Here is a 23,389-nt window from a genome sequence, read left to right as displayed (position 1 = left end):
TCCAGGAGTGATCAGGACTGACCAAAACTCCACTATAATCATTCCACAAATGTAGGAACAATTTTCAAAATGCTAATCAGAAGCAATCTAATAATCAATAATAACGAAATAATTTTAAAAGAACACAGCACTTGAAAGCATGAAAAATACATTGGTAGCTTTTTGCAGCAGTCCTTTGATAGGAGTGTCACAGCTGCTAACCTGAGAGCAAGGATGCTAGTGTGTCCATACAAGTGAAGACAGTTTTGTACTACAAAAAATAATCTGAAATGTAAATAACAGCCGTATATGGGAGTGTTGCTATGGATAAAGAGCTACAGTGTTGGTGAGGAGTTCTCAGGTAAGGGTTACAGTATTTCAGCCAAGATTAGAAAATAACACTAAAAATGTAGCCTGTAAGAGTGGCTCATAGCCAGAGTGGCACTGAAGGGACATTTTGCTCACAAACTTGGAAATGTTCCCACTGTTAAAACTTACTGCTTTAACTTTGTACCTTATACTTAGAATAGTAATGACCACAATAATTTTAGAGCCTATTGTGCACCTGGCGCCGCTTATAGATTTTTGATAATCACGACAATCTTATTAGATGAGTATTATTTTGAAGCTGCAGGAAGTGAGGCTTAGAGAGACGAAGCAACTTTATAATCAGGGAACTCGCCATGCAGTTCCTCAGCAGCCAGGGACTGAAAGGATTGCACATCATGCTGCTTTCCCAGCGTGTGCTACCTTCCCAGCTTTCTCCAGATGAGAGTCAGAAATTTCCATGTTTAAAAAAAAATGCTTGTACCTTGTTTTTAAAGCAGGAGTCTTCAGATCCAAGCGAAACTGCGGTGCGGTCAGAGGAAGAGCCGCTCCTAAGGAAGAGCCCCCGCCGGTTCGTCATCTTTCCCATCCAGTACCCTGACATCTGGAGAATGTATAAACAAGCGCAGGCGTCTTTCTGGACAGCTGAAGAGGTATGTGGCGCCGCCTGCTCCAGCAGCCATGTCCTGGGGTGGTCACTTCCGTCGCCTGCTCCAGCAGTCATGTCCTGGGGTGGTCACTTCTGTCGCCTGCTCCAGCAGCCATGTCCTGGGGTGGTCACTTCTGTCGCCTGCTCCAGCAGCCATGTCCTGGGGTGGTCACTTCTGTCGCCTGCTCCAGCAGCCATGTCCTGGGGTGGTCACTTCTGTTGCCTGCTCCAGCAGTCATGTCCTGGGGTGGTCACTTCCGTCGCCTGCTCCAGCAGTCATGTCCTGCCTTACAGAATATTGAAATAGTTTTACTTACGAGAAACATTTAATAGATATTTCAGAATTAACATAGACTATTAGTTCTCATTAATGATAACTATAACTAATTACCAGTCAACTCAGATTGAATGTAATTAGATTAAGACCTGTAAATGAGTTTCTTGGTACAAGGAGATGACATCTCATTTTGATAGATTTCTGTTTTTGTTTCTGACACAAGGTCTTTCTATAAATCAACAGTCACCATCCTCTTGCTTTTACTTCTAATATATTGTGGACCTTTTTCTGTTTAAGTGTTATTTATTTTTATTCTGTGTATGACTGTTTGCCTGCATGTATGTGTGTGTACCACGTGTGTGCCTGGTGCCCTTAGAGGCCAGCAGAGATTGTTGGATCCCAGGGAACTACTGGACTTACAGGTGGATGTGAGCTGTGTGTGTGTGTTGGAAACTGGACTTACAGGTGGATGTGAGCTGTGTGTGTGTGTGTTGGGAACTGGACTGGGCTCCTGTGTAACAGCAGTGAATGCTCTTAATCAATGAGCTCTCTCTACAGCCAGCCCACATTTTTTATTTCTAAATTGATTGTTAGTTTGCTCTGACTAAATAAGACCAGTTTTGGATTTTTGTTTGTTTGTTTGTTTACTTAGGCGTGCGTGCGTGCGTGCGTGCGTGCGTGCGTGCGTGCGTGCGTGTAATTGAGCTGACGTCACCAGGCTGAGCCTTTGGCAGCAAACACCTTTACCTGCTGAACCGTCTTGCCAGTCCTAACACACCAGTTCATACGTCTGGCCAGTAGAATAATCAAAATTGCAGCTATAGTTTAAAAAAAATGAAGGGTGAGAGCCGGGCGTGGTGGCGCACACCTTTGATCCCCGCACTCGGGAGGCAGAGGCAGGCAAATCCCTGAGGCTGAGGCCAGCCTGGTCTACATTAGTGAGGTCCAGGACAGCCAGGGCTACAGAGGGAAGCACTGACTTCAGAACAACAAAAGAAAACAGCAACAACAAAAACCTACAAAAGGGTAAAATCCTTAAGGACCTGCACTAGTTTGAGAGGTGGGTTGATTGGACAAAGGTGCAGTCATGTGAACAGTTTACAGGTCTCTGCAGGGCACTCAACTTTGAGCCCTGCAGCTGAATTCACAGTTTGGTTCTGCCTTCAGCTGCAGCACACCTGCCCCAGCCGGGCAGCCATTGATTACTTACTGGAAACGCAACTTTTCCCACCATCAAAGGAGTTGAGCACACAAGTTGGATAATACTTGCTGGTTTGATAAGAGCAAATTAGTCATGCAGATGGTTGCTATGTAGTTTAAGCACACAAATATTGTCTTTATTCAGCTGTTTCATGTTGTTTAGGATAGCCACATAACACTCCTGCTCCGTATATGTACCCATGATCATCTCTGTCTCTGGGTGATGTATCTACATGAATAAATATCGTTGGGTCTATATGCCTGTCGGCCAGGAAACCAAATCTCAGCAAGCAAGATGACTCATTGGACCAAGGCATTTTTGAACAAGCCTGAGGGCCTGAGTTTGATTCCTGGAGTGGAAGAAGTGGACTAACTCTGATCTCTACTCATGTGTTGTGGCACACACGATCTTTCTCTCACCTCACACCTCTCTCTCTCTCTCTCTCTCACACACACACACACACACACACACACACACACACACACACACAATTAATAAATAAGTAAAAAATAAATGGTTTTGGAAAGAGACCAAATGTATCTATGGAAAAACACCCTGTGAAGAGTGCAGGGTCTGAGGCCAGGCCACCTCAGTGCAAACCCTGCTCTGCCACTTGCTGTCTGTGGAATTAGCTCTGATCTCTGCCCACATCCTCACCACTAAATCTGGCTAATAATGTGTAACCCATATGAGGACCAAGGAAATAGTTACAACTGTTTCTGACACTTGATAAACACTAAAGAACTGTACCTCTGGCTTCATACAGAGAGGGGGAAATTATAATCTAGAACTTAAGAAGATACTAATCTCTTACATTTCTTTTACACTATTTTCAGATGTTTACCTACCTTTGTATATTGTCAACATTCTTATATATTGTAGTTGACATATAGAGCAAACACCCAACTGAAACCACTACTCTGTTTTTATAATAGGTCGAGGTGGCTGCACACCTGGCTTTCCGTGTCGTCTGTGGTTTTTAGAAAGCCTTTGTTCGATATGGTTCAGAGAACAAGGCGCACACACAGCTAGTCTTTTTGTTTGTCATGTTTTAAAAAGGTACCTGTGATATTTGGATATTTCTGAAAACTTCATTGGAAATTAATTACTTCTTTTTGAAACTGTAGTAAATATCTTATGACCAAGAAATACTAATTAAAAAGATAAAACGTACAAGTTGATATGGGTTTTGTAGGAAGATTCAGATACATGTTTTGAAAGGAAGTCAGAGATATTTTTAGTCTCACATATTAAACAAATTATGTAAAAAACAATTTAATTAACTTCATATTCTAGTTTTTAAATGAATGGATGAATTTAATTTCCAAATATTAGGCCCTGACTCAGAAGAAAAACTATAGGCTTGAGATTTTTTTTTAGAAGTCAGTCAGGCAATTCTGATAGTCAATTTTCTGTTTCTATGACCAAAAAAACCTAAGAAAATCAAGTTCTATAGTAACAGTACCACAGAGTAGCAACCAGGCCTTTACATTAACACATGGGCCTCTGGGGAACAGTGGGGATCTAAAAAGCAAGTCTGGAATCAATATTTAGATGATGAAATTGAGGATGAGCTCGTATGAGATGAAACGAGGCAGGAAATCTTAAGATTCTAGAAGGGAATATAACATTATTATATAACGGTGTGCATGAACGTTACAGAGCGTCTTAAAGCTCAGGGCTTAAAGAGGCAAGTTTAATATCTAAGTCTAGACATATGACAGTGTTAAACTTAATATCAGGAATCTCTCCTCATCCTGTGGCATCTCTAGAGCTTAGCCTCATGGCTGGCATGTACTGAGTGCTCCGCAAACAAAGCGTAGCAGGAAAAGAGTTTTAGGAAAGGACATAATAATTTAAAGGTTAGAATATTAGTGTTTTTCTTTCAGAAAGGTCAAGGAGATGGAGATTTTGTTAGAATAATAAAGAGAAGAGCAAACCATCAGAATTTGCAAAGGACAGTTATATCTTTTGAATATTTGTCACATTGTTATTAAACATACCTAGAGATTTTTATAAGACAAAATAGCGCTAAGAGCGATGCACTGCTTTGTCTTCCGCAAATGTTTAAGTTGAGTCATTGATCACCAAGGTGATGGTGTGTGGAGGTGGGGCAATGGAGGTGTTCGGTAATGAGGGGAGAGATCTTATGAATGGGATCAATGCCTTTATAAAAAGAAATATGAGCCAGCTGTAGTGGCACACGCCTATAATCCCAGCACTCAGGAGGCAGAGCCAGGCAGATCTCTGTGAGTTCAAAGCCAGCCTTGTCTACAAAGTTAGTACTAGGACAGCTAGAGCTACACCTGGTCTCAAAATACCCAATAACCAAACAAAACAAAAAACAACAACAAAAGCCTCTGAGAAGAGAGCATTCTCTCTGAGCGTATGGGAAGGAGGTGCCCATCTATAAACCAGGAAAGATACCCTTTTCCAAAACTCCACCGTGGGGGCTGGAGAGATGGCTTAGGAGTTAAGAGCACTGGCTACTTACACTGCCAGAGGACTTAACTTTGATTCCCAGGACACACATGGTCGTTCAAAATTATCTGTAAATCCAGTTTGATGGAATCTAGCAAGCATTCTCTTATGGTCTCTGTGGGTACCCAGCATGCACACAGTACACAAACACACATGCACACAAAATATCCATGCAAATTAAAAAGAAATTCAAATATGCTGCTTTCCTTATTCTGTCTTAGATAAGGTTTCTATTGCTGTGATAAAACACCATGACCAAAAGCAACTTAGGGACGAAAGGGCTTATGTCAGCTTGTAGCTCATCGTCCAGCAAAGCCAGGGTAGGCACTGCAAGCAGGAACCTGGAGGCAGGAACTGGCTTGCTCTGTATGCTTTCTCAGTCTGCTTTCTTATACACCTATGACCACTAGCCTGCTGGTAACACCATCCCTAGTGAGCTGATCCTCCAACATCAGTGCCCTGTTGAGAAAACACTTCACAGGCTTGCCCACAGGCCAGTCTGGGTGTATGGGGGTGAGAGTGAGAGACATACATTAAGTTGACATTAAACTAACCAGTACAGTTGACCCTTTGTTAACTTAACACACAAACTCAGCACCATTAAACCATTGGTTTGTTTTTGTTGTTGTTGTTGTTCTTCCTCAAGATTTCACATTAATAACAATATTACAATATAAAACATAACGACTTTTAAAAGTCCCATAGTCGGGCTGGAGAGATGGCTCAGAGTTTAAAGGCACTGACTGCTCTTCCAGAGGTCCTGAGTTCAATTCCCAGCAACCACATGGTGGCTCAAAACCATCTATAATGTGATCTGATGCCCTCTTCTGGCCTTCAGGTGTATATGCAGGCAGAACACTGTATAAATAATAATAAATAAATCTTTTTTAAAAATCCCATATCTTTATAATTCAAACCCTTTAAAAGTTCAGCCACTTGAAATATCGAATCTCTAAAAGTTCAAACCTCTTTAAAATATCCAAAGTCTATAAAATACCCATAGATAGCTTCTCTAAAGTATTCAAATTTCTCTGAAAGTCCAAAGTTTCTCTAAAACTTTGAGATCTTTTTTTTTTTTTTTACAATTAAGGGCCTCTTGTTAAAAAAAGGGGGAGAGGTGAGACGGTAAAACTTGCTCACCGCACAAGGGAAGACCAAGGAGACCAAGGCCACAGTCACTGCCAAGTCTCAGGAAAACCCAAGTCCAGCAGTGCAAATGCTGGATCAGGCTACACGTGTGTTCTACCCGCTGACTGACACACACACACACACACACACACACACACACACACACACACACACACACACACACACACACACACACACACACACACACACGTCTCCTAGCCTCAGGCTAGCTCTGCTCCTCAGCTTCTGCCGTCCTTGGTAGCCTTCCCATGGACTGGTGTCTCCAAAACACTGGACTTGCTGCTGTGCCTGGGCTGTGCCTTTTCTGGGCTGTCTTCAGAGACTCCAACCCTGCCACGTAGTGTCAGGCTCATTTTCCTTTCCAGACCCATCCAGCCTGGGGCTGCACCTTAGTTGGCACTGCCCGGCCTTTGGAGGGACTCTAGCCCCGCCACACAGTGCCAAGGTTCAGCTTCAGGACACCTTCATGCCTCAAAGCCAGGGCCACCTGGGTGACTTTCATGCTGCCCAAGTTTGGCAGCCAGCATGAGATGCAGCTTTGGTCCCAGCAAGGCCACAAGCTCTGGGTGTTGATGCTGAGGAAGCATTTCTAGACTTGGGACCCTCTGATGCTAGTCTCTTCTTAGTCGCTGTTGATTTCATAGCTTCAGCTAACCAGTATGACTTGTGCCAGTAACACAAAGGTTTTCCCTCAGTGATGCTGGTCTCTTGTTAACCACAGCTGACTCTTAACTCCAGCTGATGGGGAAACACAGACTCTTAATTCAAAATATTGAACAGCCCAGCAGTCTGTCAAGGGGCTCTCAAACTTCCCTCCAAAGCTTCACAAAGACAGGCCCCTGTGGTCTGTGTCACTCCAGCTAAGGTTCCGTCTTTCAAATGACTGTCTTGTGTCAAGTGGACCTAAAGTTACCCAGCACATGCCCTGATGCTGGACTTACAGCTTCCAGAACTTTGAGATGTAAATGTTTGGTTTTAGGCCTGGTCAGTGGTGACCTCTTACAGCAGCAAGAGCCGGGTGAGGTGCAGCAAGGTGCAGTTAAGGACCCCTTGAGAAGTTCGCATTTGCCACTTCTTAAGGTGCGTCGCTCTCTGAGTGCCAACGAGTAATCCTAGCGAACATTTCAAAGAATTTCTATTCTAGAGGAAGCCATATCTATAAACTGCTTTAAAGCCAGGCTGCTATCTTTCTTGCTGGCGTGATGACTTCGCAGTAACTGAGTAGCTGACAGCAGTGGAGAAGCTGTGATTAGTCAGCAGGTGCTGGGTCACATGTCAGCACCACAGCAACTGCTGCATAAACCAAGTGGCTGCTGAGTCTGGCTCATCTCCTTTATCTGTTTGACCAGGACTTACTTTCTCTTTTCTTTTTGTTCATTCCTTCACTCGGTGCTCTGCCACTGGCTTTATTAATTTTAATATTTTAAAAGTGTACCCCAGCCAACTAAATTAGCCAAAAAAGCAGGTTCCTTCACAAACACCCTTCCCTTCTTCCCTCCCTCCCTCCTTCCCTCCCTCTTCCCACTTCCTTGAACATGCTAGGATTATTTAGTTTTCTGTTTGTTTGTTTTTGGGTTTTTTGAGACAAGGTTTTTCTGTGTAACAGCCCTGGCTGTCTTGGACTCACTTTGTAGACCAGGCTGGCCTCAAACTCACAGAGATCCGCCTGCCTCTGCCTCCTGGTAACTGGGATTAAAGGCGTGCACCACCACCACTCGGCTGTTTTGTTTTCTTTTAAATAAATTTTACTAGATATGTTTAAAGTATAAATCATGGTGTTGTAAAGTATGCACACACACATACAGAAACACACACATGCATGTGTGTATAAATTGTCTCTTATTTAAAAAAAAATATATATATATATACTGTCTCACATACTTATCCGTTTCCTTCCCTGTGGCAAGAACAATTGTAATCTACTAATTAGGCAAATGTTCTGAGGATAATACAATACATCATTATAAACATAATGTTTACCTTAACTACTGTGATTTGTTTTTGTTTTTAAGACAAGGCTTCTCTGTGTAGCCCTGGCTGTCCTGGAACTCCTTCTATAGACCAGGCTGGCCTCAAATTCAGAGATCCACCTGCCTCTGCCTCCCAAGTGCTGGCTTAAAAGCCATGCTCGGCTGTCACCACTGCCGCCGCCGCCATCACCTGGAGACTGTGGTTTGTAATTTTTTTTTTTTTCATTCTAACATATTACTGGCAGTGTCATAGCTCTTGCCTTTAGAGTGAAAGCTTTCTAAACTCTTAAGTGAAAACCAACTGGAGTGTCTTTATTCTAGGTTGATTTATCGAAGGACCTCCCTCACTGGAGCAAGCTTAAAGCAGAGGAGAAGTATTTCATCTCCCACATCTTAGCGTTTTTTGCAGCCAGTGATGGAATTGTGAATGAAAACTTGGTAAGAGCTTTATTCTCCTGCTGTTCCTGTTTTGTGCTTGAATGACAATGTCAGTAAGATCACCATAGATCCTGTCTGTGGGAGGAAAGACGCCTCAGTAATGTACTAGATGAAGCTTAACTTCTGCTTAAAAGTATCCGAGGTATGTGTGCAGGTGGGCCAGAGGACGTCATCGGCTGTCTTCTTTGTCGCTCTCTACCTAGTCTCTTGAGAGAAAGTCTCTTTGTTGGATTTGGAGCTCATCACCTCCTGCCTCTGGTACCCCAGCATGAGGTTACAGGCTCACAGACACATGCCCAGTTTTTTTTTTTGTTTTTGTTTTTGTTTTTAGTTTTTCAAGACAGGGTTTCCCTGTGTAGCCCTGGCTGTCCTGGACTCACTTTGCACACCAGGCTGGCCTCAAATGCACAGATTCACCTGCCTCTGCCTCCTGGAGTGTTGGGATTACAGGCCTGTGCCACAGTGCCCAGCTAACATGCCCAGATTTTAATATAAATACTAGGAAATCCAAATGTCGGTCCTCGCACTAACGCAGCATTCTTACCAACAAAGCCTTCTCCCCGGACACCAAAATTTATCTTTTGAGCATATTTTTCTCATGAAGTTTTGGAGGAAAAGATAGTTAACTGTCAAGTGACTACCAATATATTGTGAAGCCATGCATAAATTATCCCAGTTAAAGCTACATTGTGGGACTGAGACGCTCCAGTGTGACTCTACAGAGGGCCTGCCTTTCCTCAGCGATGTGACAACAAAATCCAAAAACTGCACAGAATTCATAAACCCCACTTTTTCCCTCAGCTAACAAACTTACTAGAGAGTGTGCTCTCAGTGGCCAGCTGGGGTCTGTGCTGATCTCCCTCGGTTAGAACTCGCAGCAAGCACCTCCCTGTGTGGCCTTCTCACTCAGGACTTTTTACGTTCTGAGGCAGGGTCTTGTTGTGTTTCCCAGGTTGGTCTTGAAGTCAGTATCCTCCTGAGCAGCTTCCTGGGTGCTGGAAAGACAGACGGTTGTTGAGTGAGGACTCTGAGGTCCATGCTGTAGCTGTGGGTATGACTGGTGTCCTGTGAGAGCCCGCTCACCTGCCCTTTCCGGTTCCCTTGCTTTCTTATCTTAGGTGGAGCGGTTTAGCCAGGAGGTGCAGGTTCCAGAGGCTCGCTGCTTTTATGGCTTTCAAATTCTCATCGAGAACGTTCACTCAGAGATGTACAGTTTACTAATAGACACTTACATCAGAGATCCAAAGCAAAGGTATTACTGCGGGGGTTCTTACTTAGGAAGGTTTAGCCTTTTGCTCACACTAAGAGCAAAATTTATTCCAAAACTACAATGTTAGAGATTATTTGCATATGGAAGTTCATGAGTGTATTTTTCTATTGCTCAATAATGTGTTAGAATAATAGACTAGCATTGAGCCAGTTAGTCTTCAGATAATTCATAGCATCTTTACGTAAAGCCTTACTAGTACATTGCTTTAATAAATTGAGTGCTTGTATTTCATTGATTTTTGTATCAGCTTATATCAAAGTCACTAACCTGAGTTTTACTTTTATTTCTATATTCATGATTATGAACATACAAAAATATAGAAAATCTTTATTTAGTAGTGTACTATAAGAGTAGAAGTTATTGTTTCTGATTATTCAGTCAATTAATAAAAACAAACGGATAATTTTCCACGATTTTTTGTTTTTATAGGGAATTTTTATTTAATGCAATTGAAACAATGCCATATGTAAAGAAAAAAGCAGACTGGGCTCTGCGCTGGATAGCAGACAGAAAGTCTACTTTTGGTACGTAGTATTAACTCGCGTGTCATCATTAGCCTGGGGGACCACGTTGCATCAGAGTGGAATACAGGATTCCAGTGTGCTGGAATCACTATTTGCAATGATTAGTTAGAAGCTGGTGCTAAGTAAAGCTGTTACTTGTTGTATTTAATATGTTAGCACTTGAAAAGGTAAGATCTCAGCATGCATACTGACACGTAACGTCAAGACTCCAACAGGGAGCGCTATAGTAGCCTACAGTGTGTGCCAGCTTTAAAGAACGCTGGGGCTTCAAGCAAGCCAAGTCGTAACAATTTTTAGGAAACAAAGATCTAGCTTCTAAAAAGATGCAGGATTCTTTCAGTCAACTAGGACAAGAGGCAGTTTGCAGGAGTAACTTGGTGTTCGCTGGCACGGGAAATGCAGACACACTACTGGGTAAGTTGAGCCGCCCGCTCTTTGCTTTGAAGCAGCGTCTCACCATGTGTGCAGCTCAGGATGGCCGCTGTGCTCCTGCTCAGCCCTCTGGGTGCTGCGGCAAGCATGTGTCATTCAGCCGAGCCTTACACTTTTTTACGTTATTAATTTTTCTGTATGTGTGTGGGGCAGAGGCATGCGTGTGCCATAGTTCATGTGACGAGGTCGGAAACTTTCAGAAGGTGGTTTCTCCTTCTACTATGGTTATTAGGGATCAAAGGCAGGCCATCAGGCTTTCAGGGCAAGCAAGCTTTTTTACCTGTTAGGCCATCCCATAGGTCCTGACTTTTTTTTTCAGTCTCTCCTTCTTCCTCTCTTTCCTCCTTCTCCCCTTCCCTCTCCGTCTCCCTCTCGATCCCCCTCTCTGTGTGTGCATGCTCATGCATGTAGGTGTGAGTGTGCATATGTTATGGCACATGTGTGGAGATCAGAGACAACCTTGAGTGTTGTGTCTGTCTTTGACTCCTACTTTGTTTGAGGCATGTATTAACTGATACTACCCAATGAAGACCAGCTTAAAACAAGAAGAAGCTAGTAGCCACCCTACAGCCATGGCTGCAGTTAGAGTCTCCCTGTTGCTTTACCTCACAGCAGATCCTTTTTAGTGTTCTGAGAAAGCAACTCAGAGGAACAAATATGGTGTTCTACTGTGGTGGAGGAGTGGAGAGGGTGGTCAGTGACCTGTGTAGGGAGAGTGAAAAGTGCATCATGCAATTGGTAGCTCTCCTTTTCAGGTAGTGGAACTAAAAGTCAGCAGTGTGGGGTGGTATTTGCTGTGTGGCGTATCTTCTTTTCCTTTATGTTAATGCCCGGCTAGTGGTCTGCAGAGGGTCCAGGGTAGTTTCTCTGATGTTGGATGTGGATGCCCTTCCAGTTCACTTTATCTCTTGGGTGGCCAGAGCTGATGGCTCAGGCAACCAGTCAGGATTGAAAGAAGAAAAAGGAAGGGGAAAAAGAGCCTAAAGTTGCTTCTCTAGGGACTGGCTGTACTGCGGCTGAGGAGAACTTCAACTGACCACAACTTTCCTATGGCTGAGGCTGTAAAAGCGGCTTCTGGCTAGAAACTGTAGGGGGGGGTTCATAAAAGGGGGCTCTTTCATCTGTAGATAGACAGGCCTCTTTGCGGAGATCTCCAATAAGTTGGTGTAAACTTAGGCTTATTAGCCGTAGACGGATGATGGCCCTGAGTCTGCTAACTTATTTGTGGATCTGCAGAGAAATAATAAGTAAGAGAGAGATAGAAAATAAACCACTCACACACATGCATTCAAAAGAAGAGGATCAGGAGAAAAGGTGGATGAAGCCAGGCATCTTCAACTGAAGTTAAGTTGCTCAATTTTCTCCTCACCTCATTTATTGTAGACCATACTTATACTTCTGAGAAAAGGGAATTACCTCACAGTCAAAAGAGTCCAATTAATCACAAAACAGATGTATTCTAAAATACAACAGGTTACATGTTTTAAAGCTTAAACATTTCTTATCTATGTATCCATTACATAAGTTCATGGTGAGTTCAGAATGATGAAGGTTGGCAGGGTCTAAGGTTAATAGGGTCTGAAAGTTACATGAGTACACAACTTATCAATTAGGATGGACCTGACTATACATTGTCCAGCTTTCTCTTAGTTCATTATATGCTCAGGACAATAATTTTGTCTGTCTTTCATTCTAAGAAACAGAGTAAATTCAGACATCTCTAGGTAACTTCATTCCACATAGGTTCACATGGAGTTTAAACAAATTTGCCTATATTTATGCTGAATACCAGGATTTGTGGTGCCATCTGCAGTGGAAGCTTATCTGAAGCCACAAATCTGCTGGTAGGCTATCCTAGTGAGGCATCTGGAGGTCCACAAAGGTATTTATTGCAGCCATAAACTAACTTTAACTTTTAAAACTATTTGAGCCAAATCAGGAATTCCATAATCAGGGATTAATTCATCTGGATAATAAAAAGTACATCTTCAATAAGATCCTCTAGGAAGTTTGCTCAATCAGAGCTGGTCAGTAATCAGAAAATAACAATTCACAGCAATGCCAGAGGTATTTACTTTTGGTTATATGAGACAGGGTTTCTCTGTGTAATCTTGGCTGTCCTGGACTTGCTTTGTAGACCGGGCTGGCCATGAATGTAGTCCTGGCTATCCTGGACTCACTTTGTAGACCAAGCTGGCTTTAGACTCACAGTGATTCACCTGCCTCTGCTTCCCTGGGTGCTGGGATTAAAAGCATGCACCACCATGCCCGGCTCTAATGCCAAGTTTTAGAGAGATGCAGCAAAGCACAATTGACAGGGTAGTCAGAGGTTGGAGGCAGTTCTGGGGTACATCACAATACAGACCTTGCAAATACCGGATCACCTCCAGAGACCTCTCATGCCTCCTGGACTTTCCCAAATCAATGGCTCCTGACAGCATGTCAGAGGCTGGAAGAAGTTTGAGGGTACATCATGGTATAAGACCTTGCAAACACCAGATTACCTCCTAGACAGCCCACATGTCCAGTGAGCTCCCTTAACAGGGCGGCTCTTGGCACCTTTAGCTGGCCGAGGAAATGCAGTTCTAAGGGGCCACCTGCACCTCAGTACCTTCAGGGGAAGCTCTCTTATCTGCCAGGACTCTGCCCAACCTTTGTACGCCAAGTGGGACCCAGGAGAGCAGCTGGTCTTTCCTTGCATCTAAATTCCTATAGTCTATTATTTTTAGCTAAAGGAAAATTTAAAAACAACCCTTTAAAATGTCTCTTTGTTCTAAAGTTTAAATATTATGCTGCAAGGAAATTTGGTTCCCATAAAGCTAAAACTTTCCAGCTATCTGTTTTCTTATGGAAACATACTGTCTCCTTCAGCGTGTTCCCTTCCTGCCCTCATGTCTTCTTATTTTTTTATGATCCACCAAGTCCAGTTAGTGCTTTGCACATGTGTGTGTGTGGGAACCCATCCACAGTGCATGGGCAACTTACCAGCAGCCAAACGCCCAAGAAAAAAAATTGCACCTCCCCCAGTGTCATCAGCTGACAATAGCATTTCAGCTATTAACATAGGCCTCATGAGCAACTCCTGTTCGTTTTAAATTAGCATAGCAATTGTTAATTAATTGTTAATTGTGGATAATAATAGGTTTCATTATAACATCTACATACATGTATATAATTTGTTTGACCATATTCACACACATACCCCTGTTAACCTCTCTTGTCCCCGTCCAATTCCTGCTAATACCCTCCTAGCCTCAATTAGCCCCTTTTTACTTTTCATGTCTACACATCGTGTGTATATGTGTGTGTGTGTGTGTGTGTGTGTGTGTGTGTGTGTGTGTGTGTGAGAGAGAGAGAGAGAGAGAGAGAGAGGGAGAGAGAGAGAGAGAGAGAGAAGAGAGAGAGAGAGAGAGAGACCCCCCAGTGAGATTGACTAGGATTGTTTACAGAAACGTAAGGAGCATGTGTTTGCAGGGCCATGGGCACCTTAGCTAGTGGCTGTGCCACTGAAGACATGGTCTTTCACTGCACCTGGAGCTGGGCAAGTCTCTTCAGGAATCTTCTGTATCCATTTCCCTAGTGTTAGGATTATTTGTGTGTCTGCCACTACTGGCTTTTCACATGGATGCTGGGCATTAAAACTCTGATCCTCATGCTATTTTCCCAAATCTTTCTTAAAATCTTTTAATTCTCTTCAAAAATAGTCTTCTGCAGCTATGTGTTGTGGTCCCCGTCCTTCAGTGCTCACAGGCGTGCGCAGAGTGCTTAAAGTAACGTTCCTCTCAGTTATAGCATGCCAGCTTCATTTTAGTCCAGTTTTCCTATAGGGGATTGTCCACTTGTAATTACTTTAATAATTTAAAATGTCAGTTATTATCTGTAATATAATTAGTTCAAGATAAAAGTATCATAAACTAATATTTAAGAATGAAATAATTAAAATGGTTATTTTTATATTGTAATATTTATTATATTCATATTAAAGTTTTCTATAATTCCTTTGACAGTACTCAATCAGCACTTCTTTAATTTATATTTCTTCAGTTTTTTCCAAAGCAGCTTTTTTTTTATTCTTCTCTCTTATATTACATCTTAAACCCAGTTTCCCTTCCCTCTTCTCTTCCCAGTCCACCCCTCCCCTCTTTCCCAAATCTACTCCTCCATTTCCCTTCAGAAAAAGGCAGGCTTCCATGCATATAAACATGGGATAACAAGATTTAATAAGACTAGGCACTTCCCCTCTTATTAAAGCTGGACGAGGCGTCCCAGTAGGAGGAAAAGGGTCACAAAAGCAGGCAGCGGAGTGAGAGGCAGCCCCACTCCCACTGTCAGGAGTCCCACAGAGACCATGCGACACAACCATAGTGTACATGCGGAGGGGCTAGGTCAGACCCATGCAGACTCCCTTGCCAGAGCCTGCTCTGGACAGTATCGAACAGGTCCTAGACCAGGGAGTGAGGATTGAGAAATAAAAGAACAGAAATAAGAAACTGAGGCAAGAAATAGTCGAAACACGGGATAGAATCGAGAGGGCCTGCAGTCAGTACCACAGGCCACCTCAGCCTTACTCACCAGTTTAATTTATACACACCTCAGGCATGGGAAAACAAAGCAGAAGCTCACTCTCAGGAGATAATGTGGACACTCTCATGGGAAACGTGCTGTAATCCCAGTTGACTTTTAGCCTTGAGGCCACAGTGTACTTTTCCTGATAGTCTGAAGACCTTGAGTGTGCACTTGGCAGAACATCTTGCTTAATCACGGCCTCAGCAATCTGTGTGACTCTTAGGCTGCAGCAGAGAGCACAGGAGCAATGTGTATGGACAGAGAGCCTTGACAAACAGCTCCTGACACAGTTCAGTCTCTGTGAGGCCCTGTGAGCCCTGCTTAGTTGGTTCTGTGGGCCGTGTTCTTGTGGCGTCCTTGACCCTTCTGGCTCCTACAGTCCCTCCCTTCCACAAGATTTCCCAAGCACTGTTTCCATCAGGTGCTGGATGAAGCCTCTCGTATTGATTACCAATGCAGCTTTTTAAATGGCATCTATAGAGATAAACTAGAATTTCTTCTCTTGTTGGAAGCTATTACTACACAGCTTGAATTCCCTTCTCTTTGCTGTGGCTGATCTGTTTGGTGTGAGGTAAACAAGGAAAGAACAAGAGCAGGCCTGACTCCGTCAGACAGACACAGTTGTCTTGCTGTTTGGAATCTAAGTACTTGTTCTAAAGATTAGAAACTCTGGGTTTTAACATAAAAATTATACATTTCTATAGAATAAAATTTAAATTTCAATTTGTTGTTATTTTGTGTGTATGTGTGTGTGTCATAATCTAAAAAATTCTGGACTCTGTCACAGGAGTGATACCACTAAAGACATTTAGGAGTGAGTTCTACTGAATTCTTGCTTAACAGCAAGTAAGCCTTTAAATTCTCTCTTCTGTCTTTAACAGAACATCCTATAGGGGAATTCATTGCCTTCAAGCTGGTTTTTAAAAGTATTCTACAAGGATAACAATGTTTTTTAACTGTTTACAGCAAGTCTTTTAGTGATAACAGATTGCTAACAAAACTGTAAACCTTAGCAGCCACTCTTCCCAGTAGTGGAAGACAGATGTCGTAAAGTTTATCTTCCACTTCCCGTCCCCGTGCGTTCACAGAGTGAGTCCACACACATGCCTCTCGGCAGGCAAGTCACTCCTCTCTCTGTCTCTCTCTCTGTCTCTCTGTCTCTCTCTCTCTCCCCCTCCCTCCCTCCCCCCCTCCCCTCCCCTCCCCTCCCCTCCCCTCCTGCCCCTCCCCTTCTGTGTAGATAACAGCATCTACTGGAGTCCATGTTTGTCCCAGGGTTTGAAATAGGCAGTCTCTCCACTGTAGCAGGCAGGGATGAAAAGCCGCTGCTTTGAAGACAGCATTAACTTGTCTGTTTTGTTTCTTGGTTTAATGTTGTAAACAGCCCCATATATTTGTAAACTTGCAAACATCTGAGGTGTCTAGTTGGAACATGGAACTGTTTTGTCTCCTAGGGGAACGAGTGGTGGCCTTTGCTGCTGTCGAAGGGATTTTCTTCTCCGGATCATTTGCTGCCATATTCTGGCTAAAGAAGCGAGGCCTCATGCCTGGACTCACTTTTTCAAATGAACTGATCAGCAGGGATGAAGTAAGGAAGTGTTCTTCCGCGTGTATTTGGGTTAAATGTGCTCACATAGTTTTCTTCCCTCCAGAGACAATGCATGTATCGATAGAGTGTTCTGGAATGAAAAGGCGGTAGAAACTCACTCCTTCCTTGGCCTGCAAGATGATGCTGTTTCTTTCCACTCCTCCTACACCTTCCCTGGTTTCTGCTTACCTTCCCATATGACTGGACTTGTGGATTTCTGCCTTGTGACTTCCTGGCTGATTCTGTTTGTTCTCACTGAATCAGCCACCGTCTAAGAGCCCGCAGCTCCTCACACTTTACCTGTATTCCAGACAGTTCTGAGTTCTGAAGCTGTGTTCAGTGCATTCTAGGTGATTTTTCCTGGCATCTCAGAAATCAAGGCTCACTCTCGTCGCCCAAGCGTGCTGCTCAGTTTTATCTTCCTGTCTGGCCAGTGTCACAGCCCTGAGGTCCTGGGAGCCACTTGAAGTTGCGCCTTTCTTCTTTTCTTTTTCTTTTTCTTTCTTTCTTTCTTTTTTTTTTTTCCAACATCCAGCCTGTCTTCTTCTGCCTGCAATCCCTTTTCATTTTTCCTCCCAGATTTATTTGTTTACTTTTTAACCTGTTGATGACTTTTCCAAAAGAGGCAAGGGGTCATTCCTGGTGCTCTGAGAGGAAAGTGATCCCTGCTTCTATGCATCCGTCCTTTTAAGCCTAAGCCTGCCTCTTCTGAGCAGCTCACAGCATGCACGTATCTCCTGCTTTGTTAGGCTCTAGGCTGGTTAGCATGTCTCGGTGTGGAGTCCACGCTAGCCAGCCAGCTCACGTTTGTTGTCCGCACTAGCCTGGGCTTCTCAGCTTCCTCCTCCTTCAGCAACCGTCTCAAGCTGCTTCTCTGAACCTCGTTTCTTCAACTATAAACTCTAACCAGTTATCAGAACTTGTGGAAGCAGTAGATGTGAAACGTCTTTACATATTTAAATTTTTAAAAATTTATTTATTTTATGTGGATGTTTTGCCTACGTGTGTGTATGTGTACCGCCTGTATGCCTGGTGCCCTTGGACTTCAGAAAAGAGTGTTGGAGCCCCTAGAACTGGGGTTGTTGGTGGTTGTGAGCCACTGTGTGGGTGCTGGGAGCCAAACCCAGTCCTTTCCAAGAGCAAGTACGCCTTACCCCTGAGCTCGCGCTGCAGCCTGGGGAAGGGCAAGCTTAAGTGCGCAAGTGCTTCTTGTAACCACTCTCTTCTGCTTGATGTCTTTAGCTGTCTAAGAACTTAGACCAAAATGCCATGCATGCTTACTAGAAAGACATTAGCAAAGGTCGGTGAACTCACAGGTAATGAGGTTAACTGTTTTATTCTGTTTCTTGATAGACTTCTCTACACTTAAATCTCTTTCTCCAGCCCCGACCCCTGCATGTATACACCATAGTTTTCTATCGTTTTGTTTGTTTGAGACAGGCTCTCACCATGTAGCCCAGGCTAACCTTGTATTGGACATTTTCCTGCCTCTACCTCTTGAGTGTTGAGGTTACAGGCATGAGGCACCACACAATTCTTTTCCCAGCTGGCAAATATTGTGAGCCCTTTTTTGTCTACATTAAGCGTTGTTTCAAAATAGTTTGGTAGGGCTGTAACAGTCTTTTTGTTTGTTTGTTTCTCATGACAGGGTTTCTCTGTGTAGCCTTGGCTGTCCTGGACTTACTTTGTAGACCAGGCTGGCCTCAAACTCACAGATCCACCTGGCTCTGCCTCCCTGAGCAGTGGGATTACAGGCGTGTGCCACCACATCTGGCTGGGATATATTATTCTGATGACTAAATGTATCATTTATTTGATTCTAATTAGAAATTTGCTTCCTCAATTGTTGTTTTAGCTTTTTTCTTTTTGAGACAAGATCTCACTGTGTAAACCTGGCTGGCTTAAAACTCACTATGTGGACCAGGCTTGCCCTGAACCCTGATTGCTTTGCTCTATAGCGATGTAAGGTTTTGCAGCATTCACAGTACTTGAGGCATTTGCAATGGCTTCTGCTGGTGTACAGCCTACTTTTCAATTTGCACCAAATCCACTTTTCTTTTTTTTTTTTTTTTGGTTTTTCGAGACAGGGTTTCTCTGTGTAGCCTTGGCTGTCCTAGAATCACTTTGGAGACCCGGCTGGCCTGGAACTCATAGCGATGCGCCTGCCTCTGCCTCCTGGGTGCTGGAATTAAAGGCGTGTGCAACCACACCCAGCAATCCAAGCCCACTTTTATCCTGAGCTGTTACTTGGCTGTAAACTGTGTCTTTTTGGAATCTGAGTGAGTTTCATTTGTTCTCCAAATGCGACTCTTTTATCTGCTTTTCCCATTGCAGTGATAAAATACCGGAAGAAACTACTTAGGGAAGGAAGGGCTTGTTTGGCCATAGGTCAAACTCTGCTTTGTGTTTGGTCCCGGACCCCAGCCTGTGGAATGGAAAACCACAGGCGTGCTCAGAGCTTGGTTCCTATGGTAATTCTCAGTCCCATTGAGTTAGCAACCAAGATTTATCATCATAGCTAATTACTTATTTTCTATCATTTTTAAATTTTTGACATTTAAAAATCAGTTTTCATGTGGTCTCTTCTTACTTTATTTTCTTTTCCAAAGTGTTTTTCTTAGAATTTTTTTTGGTTTGTTTGTAAATTAGTGTTTTAATGTTAATAAGCTAAGATTTCCTATCATTGAGAGTTTTGATTATAAGTTATGGAATTAGTTTTCGGTGTATTTAAAGGATCGAGGTTCCTGGCTTGGTGTCCTTTCATCTCCAGGAAGTTCCCTGTTCTTCCTTCATACAGTGCACATTTGTGTGCAAGTAGCTGGTCGTTCCCTGACGAGAGCCCTTGTCTCTGCCTTAGGGACTTCACTGTGACTTTGCCTGCTTGATGTTTCAGTACTTGGTAAACAGGCCTTCAGAAGAGAGGGTCAGGGGAATCATTGTCGACGCTGTTAACATTGAGCAAGTAAGTATGCCCCGTGTCACGTGACTGCATTCTAGTCTGGTTTTGGTTTTGGTTTTGTTTTTTTTTGTTTTTTTTTTTTGCTTCATTTTTATTTTACTTTATGTCCATGGATGTTTTTCCTGCATGTGTATATTTATATATATATATATATATATATATATATATACACACACATATATATATATATATATATATATATCTGTGTTCCACATGCATTTCTGCTGCCCGTGGAAGGCAGAAAAGGGCATCAGAGCCCCTGGAAGTAGAGTTGCAGATGGTCATATGGTACCATGTGAGTGCTGGGAGTCACACCTGGGCCTCTAAACAAGCAGCCAGTGCTTTCCACTCTCTCCAGTCCCTGGATTTTTGTTTTAAAAATGTGTTTGAAATGGTGCCAAATGATTCTGTGTGGGCTAGCCTTGAACGCCTGGGCTAACGCAGTCGTCCACCTGATCCTCCTGACACTGTGCCACTGTGCCCAGACGCATTTGACTATTAAGTTGTCATTTGTAGGTCAACATCAGAAAACTTGTATAGTCCAGTCTGACAGTTAACTTAGTAACCTTTCTATTGTGACAAAACACCAACATAACTTTACAATAACTTAATAATTTGGCTAAAAATCAGTCTTCATTATACACCAGAGTTTTCTATGCATGGTTTATTTCAAGGCTATATTTTTATTTTAATTTATTCAAAATTAATTAATTTGAATAGTTTATATAAGTATATAAATATATAATTTAAACAAATTATATTTAATTTATCTTTTAAGTATCATTCAATAACATTTTATTTATTGTATACACACACACACACACACATATATATGTACATGTGCTTTTATTTTTCTTCTGTTAACACTTTACTACTCACTTTCTTTCATACAATTGAATTTCAGTGTGTCTCCCAGCCTTCTAGCCCATGTCTGCCTATTCTCACACGCTCTGTCATTGATGTCTCTCTTGGCTGCTTTCATGGTCACGCTTCCCATGGCTCTCGCTGGTCTTCAAAGAAGACCTGTCTGGACACTTCAGGATAAACATCTCCCTTTCTGGGTTGAGATCTAGGAATGAGCTCCTATGTACACTATTCTAAAGGCTCCAGTAATTTGCTGTTTTCTACTTAATTTTGGGCCCCTGAGAATGTGAAATCATATGGTTAGTAATAGACCAAACATCTGTCAGCAGATGAGCATCATTTGTCGTGCTAAATTCATCCTGGCATGCTTTCCCTGAGCAAAGTGAGTGTCTGTGCTGTGAGTCACACTAAGCTGGGTGTGGTGGTCACTCCGCTGTGAGAAGTTTAAGAGAAGGAGGGCTTGTTTTGTCTCACAGCTCAGAAGGCGCAGGGTGTCCTAGCAAGGAGCTTAAAGCACAGCTTGTCTAGATCTTGGCAGACCAGAAGGTAGAGTTGACAGGAAGAGGGTCCTCAGAGCTCAGGCCCAGTGACCTAGTTCTGCCAGCCAAGTCTCAGCTCTGGAAGGTTCCATGACCTTCCTACACAGTGGCACCAAGACGAGACCAAGTGTTCAAACACATTAGTGTGTAGAGCTCTTCAAATTCCAACCATAACACTTCATATTGGTGAAGTGCACATTATTCGTTGTTGTCTTTCTGTGCCTTATTCTGATGATGTTTGCATTCTAGGAGTTCTTGACGGAAGCCTTGCCTGTTGGCCTCATTGGAATGAACTGTGTCCTGATGAAACAGTATATCGAGTTTGTAGCTGACAGATTGCTTGGAGAACTTGGATTCTCAAAGGTAAATAAAAAATTTAAAATGTGTCACTACTAGTCTTAATTACTTGTTCCATTACTGTGAAGAGACGCCATGACCAAGGCAACTTAAGAAAGAAACACTTAACGGGGGGCTTGCTTATAGTTCAGAGGGTGCGTCACTGGCCGTATGGAAGGGAGCACAATGCAAGGCAGTCAAGCGTGGTTCCAGAGCCGGGTCTGCGAGCTCTGTCCTGATCCATAGACCGGAGGCTGGGAGAGAGAGAGCAAGGGGCCTGGGCTGGGCTTTTGACACCTCAAAAAGCACCCCCTCAGTGACACAGTCCCCTCAACAACGACATACTTCCTAACCCTTCCTAAACAGCTCACCAGCTTGGGACTAAACGGTCAGATACGTGAGCTTCGGGGCCCATTGCCACTCAAGCCACCGCACCAGCAGGAAGACGCTGTAGGCAGGAAGCTCTCTGCAGTGTATTTTACTGCATTTGTAACACACTAGTCCACGTTTGAAATACCAGTGACAGGTTGGATGTGAGATGTTTGTCCGTAATTCTAACATTTCTAAGGCCAGGAGCATTGCAAGTTTGTGGCCAGCCTGGGGGCCCATCTCTAACAAGCAGACAAATATGTAGGACAGAGACTTGTTTTGTAAGAAAAAAAATGGTTTTGCAAAAATCCTTTGAAACTGTAGATGAAATTGGGAATGTTACTATTTTTGTCCTTGTTATGAGGTTTAATTTGGATTTTCAGAATGTCTAATGACATTTCTTTTGTTTCCAGGTTTTTCAGGCAGAAAATCCCTTTGATTTTATGGAAAACATTTCATTAGAGGGGAAAACAAATTTCTTTGAGAAACGAGTTTCTGAGTATCAGCGATTTGCAGTCATGGCGGAAACCACAGATAATGTCTTCACTCTGGATGCAGATTTTTGAAGCCCTCCTCATTAAAAAACAAAACAAAACAAAACAACATAGAAGCCAGCACTCAAGGGAGGCTGAGGCAGGTGGATTTTTGTGAGTTTGAGGACAGTCAGGGCTATTGAGGTCTGTCTCAAAACAAAACAACAGCAAAAACAAACAAAACAGATAGGAAGCTACCATTGGTAAACAGCGATCTATTTTCCTGTCTTTTTGAAGCGTTGAGTATCTCTTTTAAAGGAAAGAGAGTTTGAATAGAAGGAAATCTAAAATTAAATTCTAAAAATGTGATTTTCTCTAAATGCACTTCGATTTACTTATACAGAGAGAGTTTGTCCTAAATGTCCCCCCCCCTTTTGTCATAGGCACTTAAGATGGCATTAAGAGTGGGGGTTGAGGAGTCAGGTGGACAGTTTGCCCTTACTCCTTGGTGTGACCTTGGCAGGTCAGTTAATCACTGTAAACTTCAGGGCACTTACCTGTAAAATTTGTATAATGTCCCAAATTCATGGAGGAAACAGAAGGGTTAATATACAAAAATAAGTGCTAAACCAATACTTTCACCTGTACTACCTTGACTACTAATTAATATCAGTGATAAGATTAGTGGCCTTGTTATTAAAGAGATTGTGACTCAGGGTTAGGTTGTGGTTTTAATGCTTGCAGGAAGAACATAATGATTTCCATAGAGAGATCATAAGTCCCATAAACTTCTTTGAACCCCTCAATCTGCAGTAAAGAAATACAGCTCTCAATTGCCTAGAGTGGGAGGCGTATGGAGCAGAATCCAGGTTACCATGGTTAAATGGAGAGCTATCCTCAGGGACAGCCCTGGAATGCTTAGATCCTGGATAGATGGCCGTTTCTCAGTCTTATTCTCAGAGCTGGTAGGACTCCCTGAGCTTTTGTGATAGAAAAAG

The 23,389-nt window shown here is 42.9% G+C and overlaps 1 protein-coding gene across 1 annotated transcript; it reads left to right on the top strand.

Moving 5' to 3' along the window:
- The first annotated feature begins 662 nt into the window (after positions 1–662).
- On the top strand, positions 663–22,506 carry Rrm2b (ribonucleotide reductase regulatory TP53 inducible subunit M2B). The gene is made up of 8 exons (XM_051160510.1): positions 663–959; positions 8,355–8,471; positions 9,590–9,723; positions 10,171–10,265; positions 16,718–16,851; positions 19,709–19,813; positions 21,463–21,576; positions 22,332–22,506. The coding sequence occupies exons 1-8, from the start codon at positions 663–665 to the stop codon at positions 22,482–22,484; spliced, it is 1,149 nt and encodes a 382-aa protein (XP_051016467.1). The 3' UTR covers positions 22,485–22,506.
- Positions 22,507–23,389: the final 883 nt, after the last annotated feature.

Source organism: Acomys russatus, chromosome 17 (assembly GCF_903995435.1).
Source record: "Acomys russatus chromosome 17, mAcoRus1.1, whole genome shotgun sequence".
NCBI classification, from domain to species: Eukaryota; Metazoa; Chordata; class Mammalia; order Rodentia; family Muridae; genus Acomys; species Acomys russatus.
This window is presented reverse-complemented; position numbering and strand designations above follow the sequence as displayed.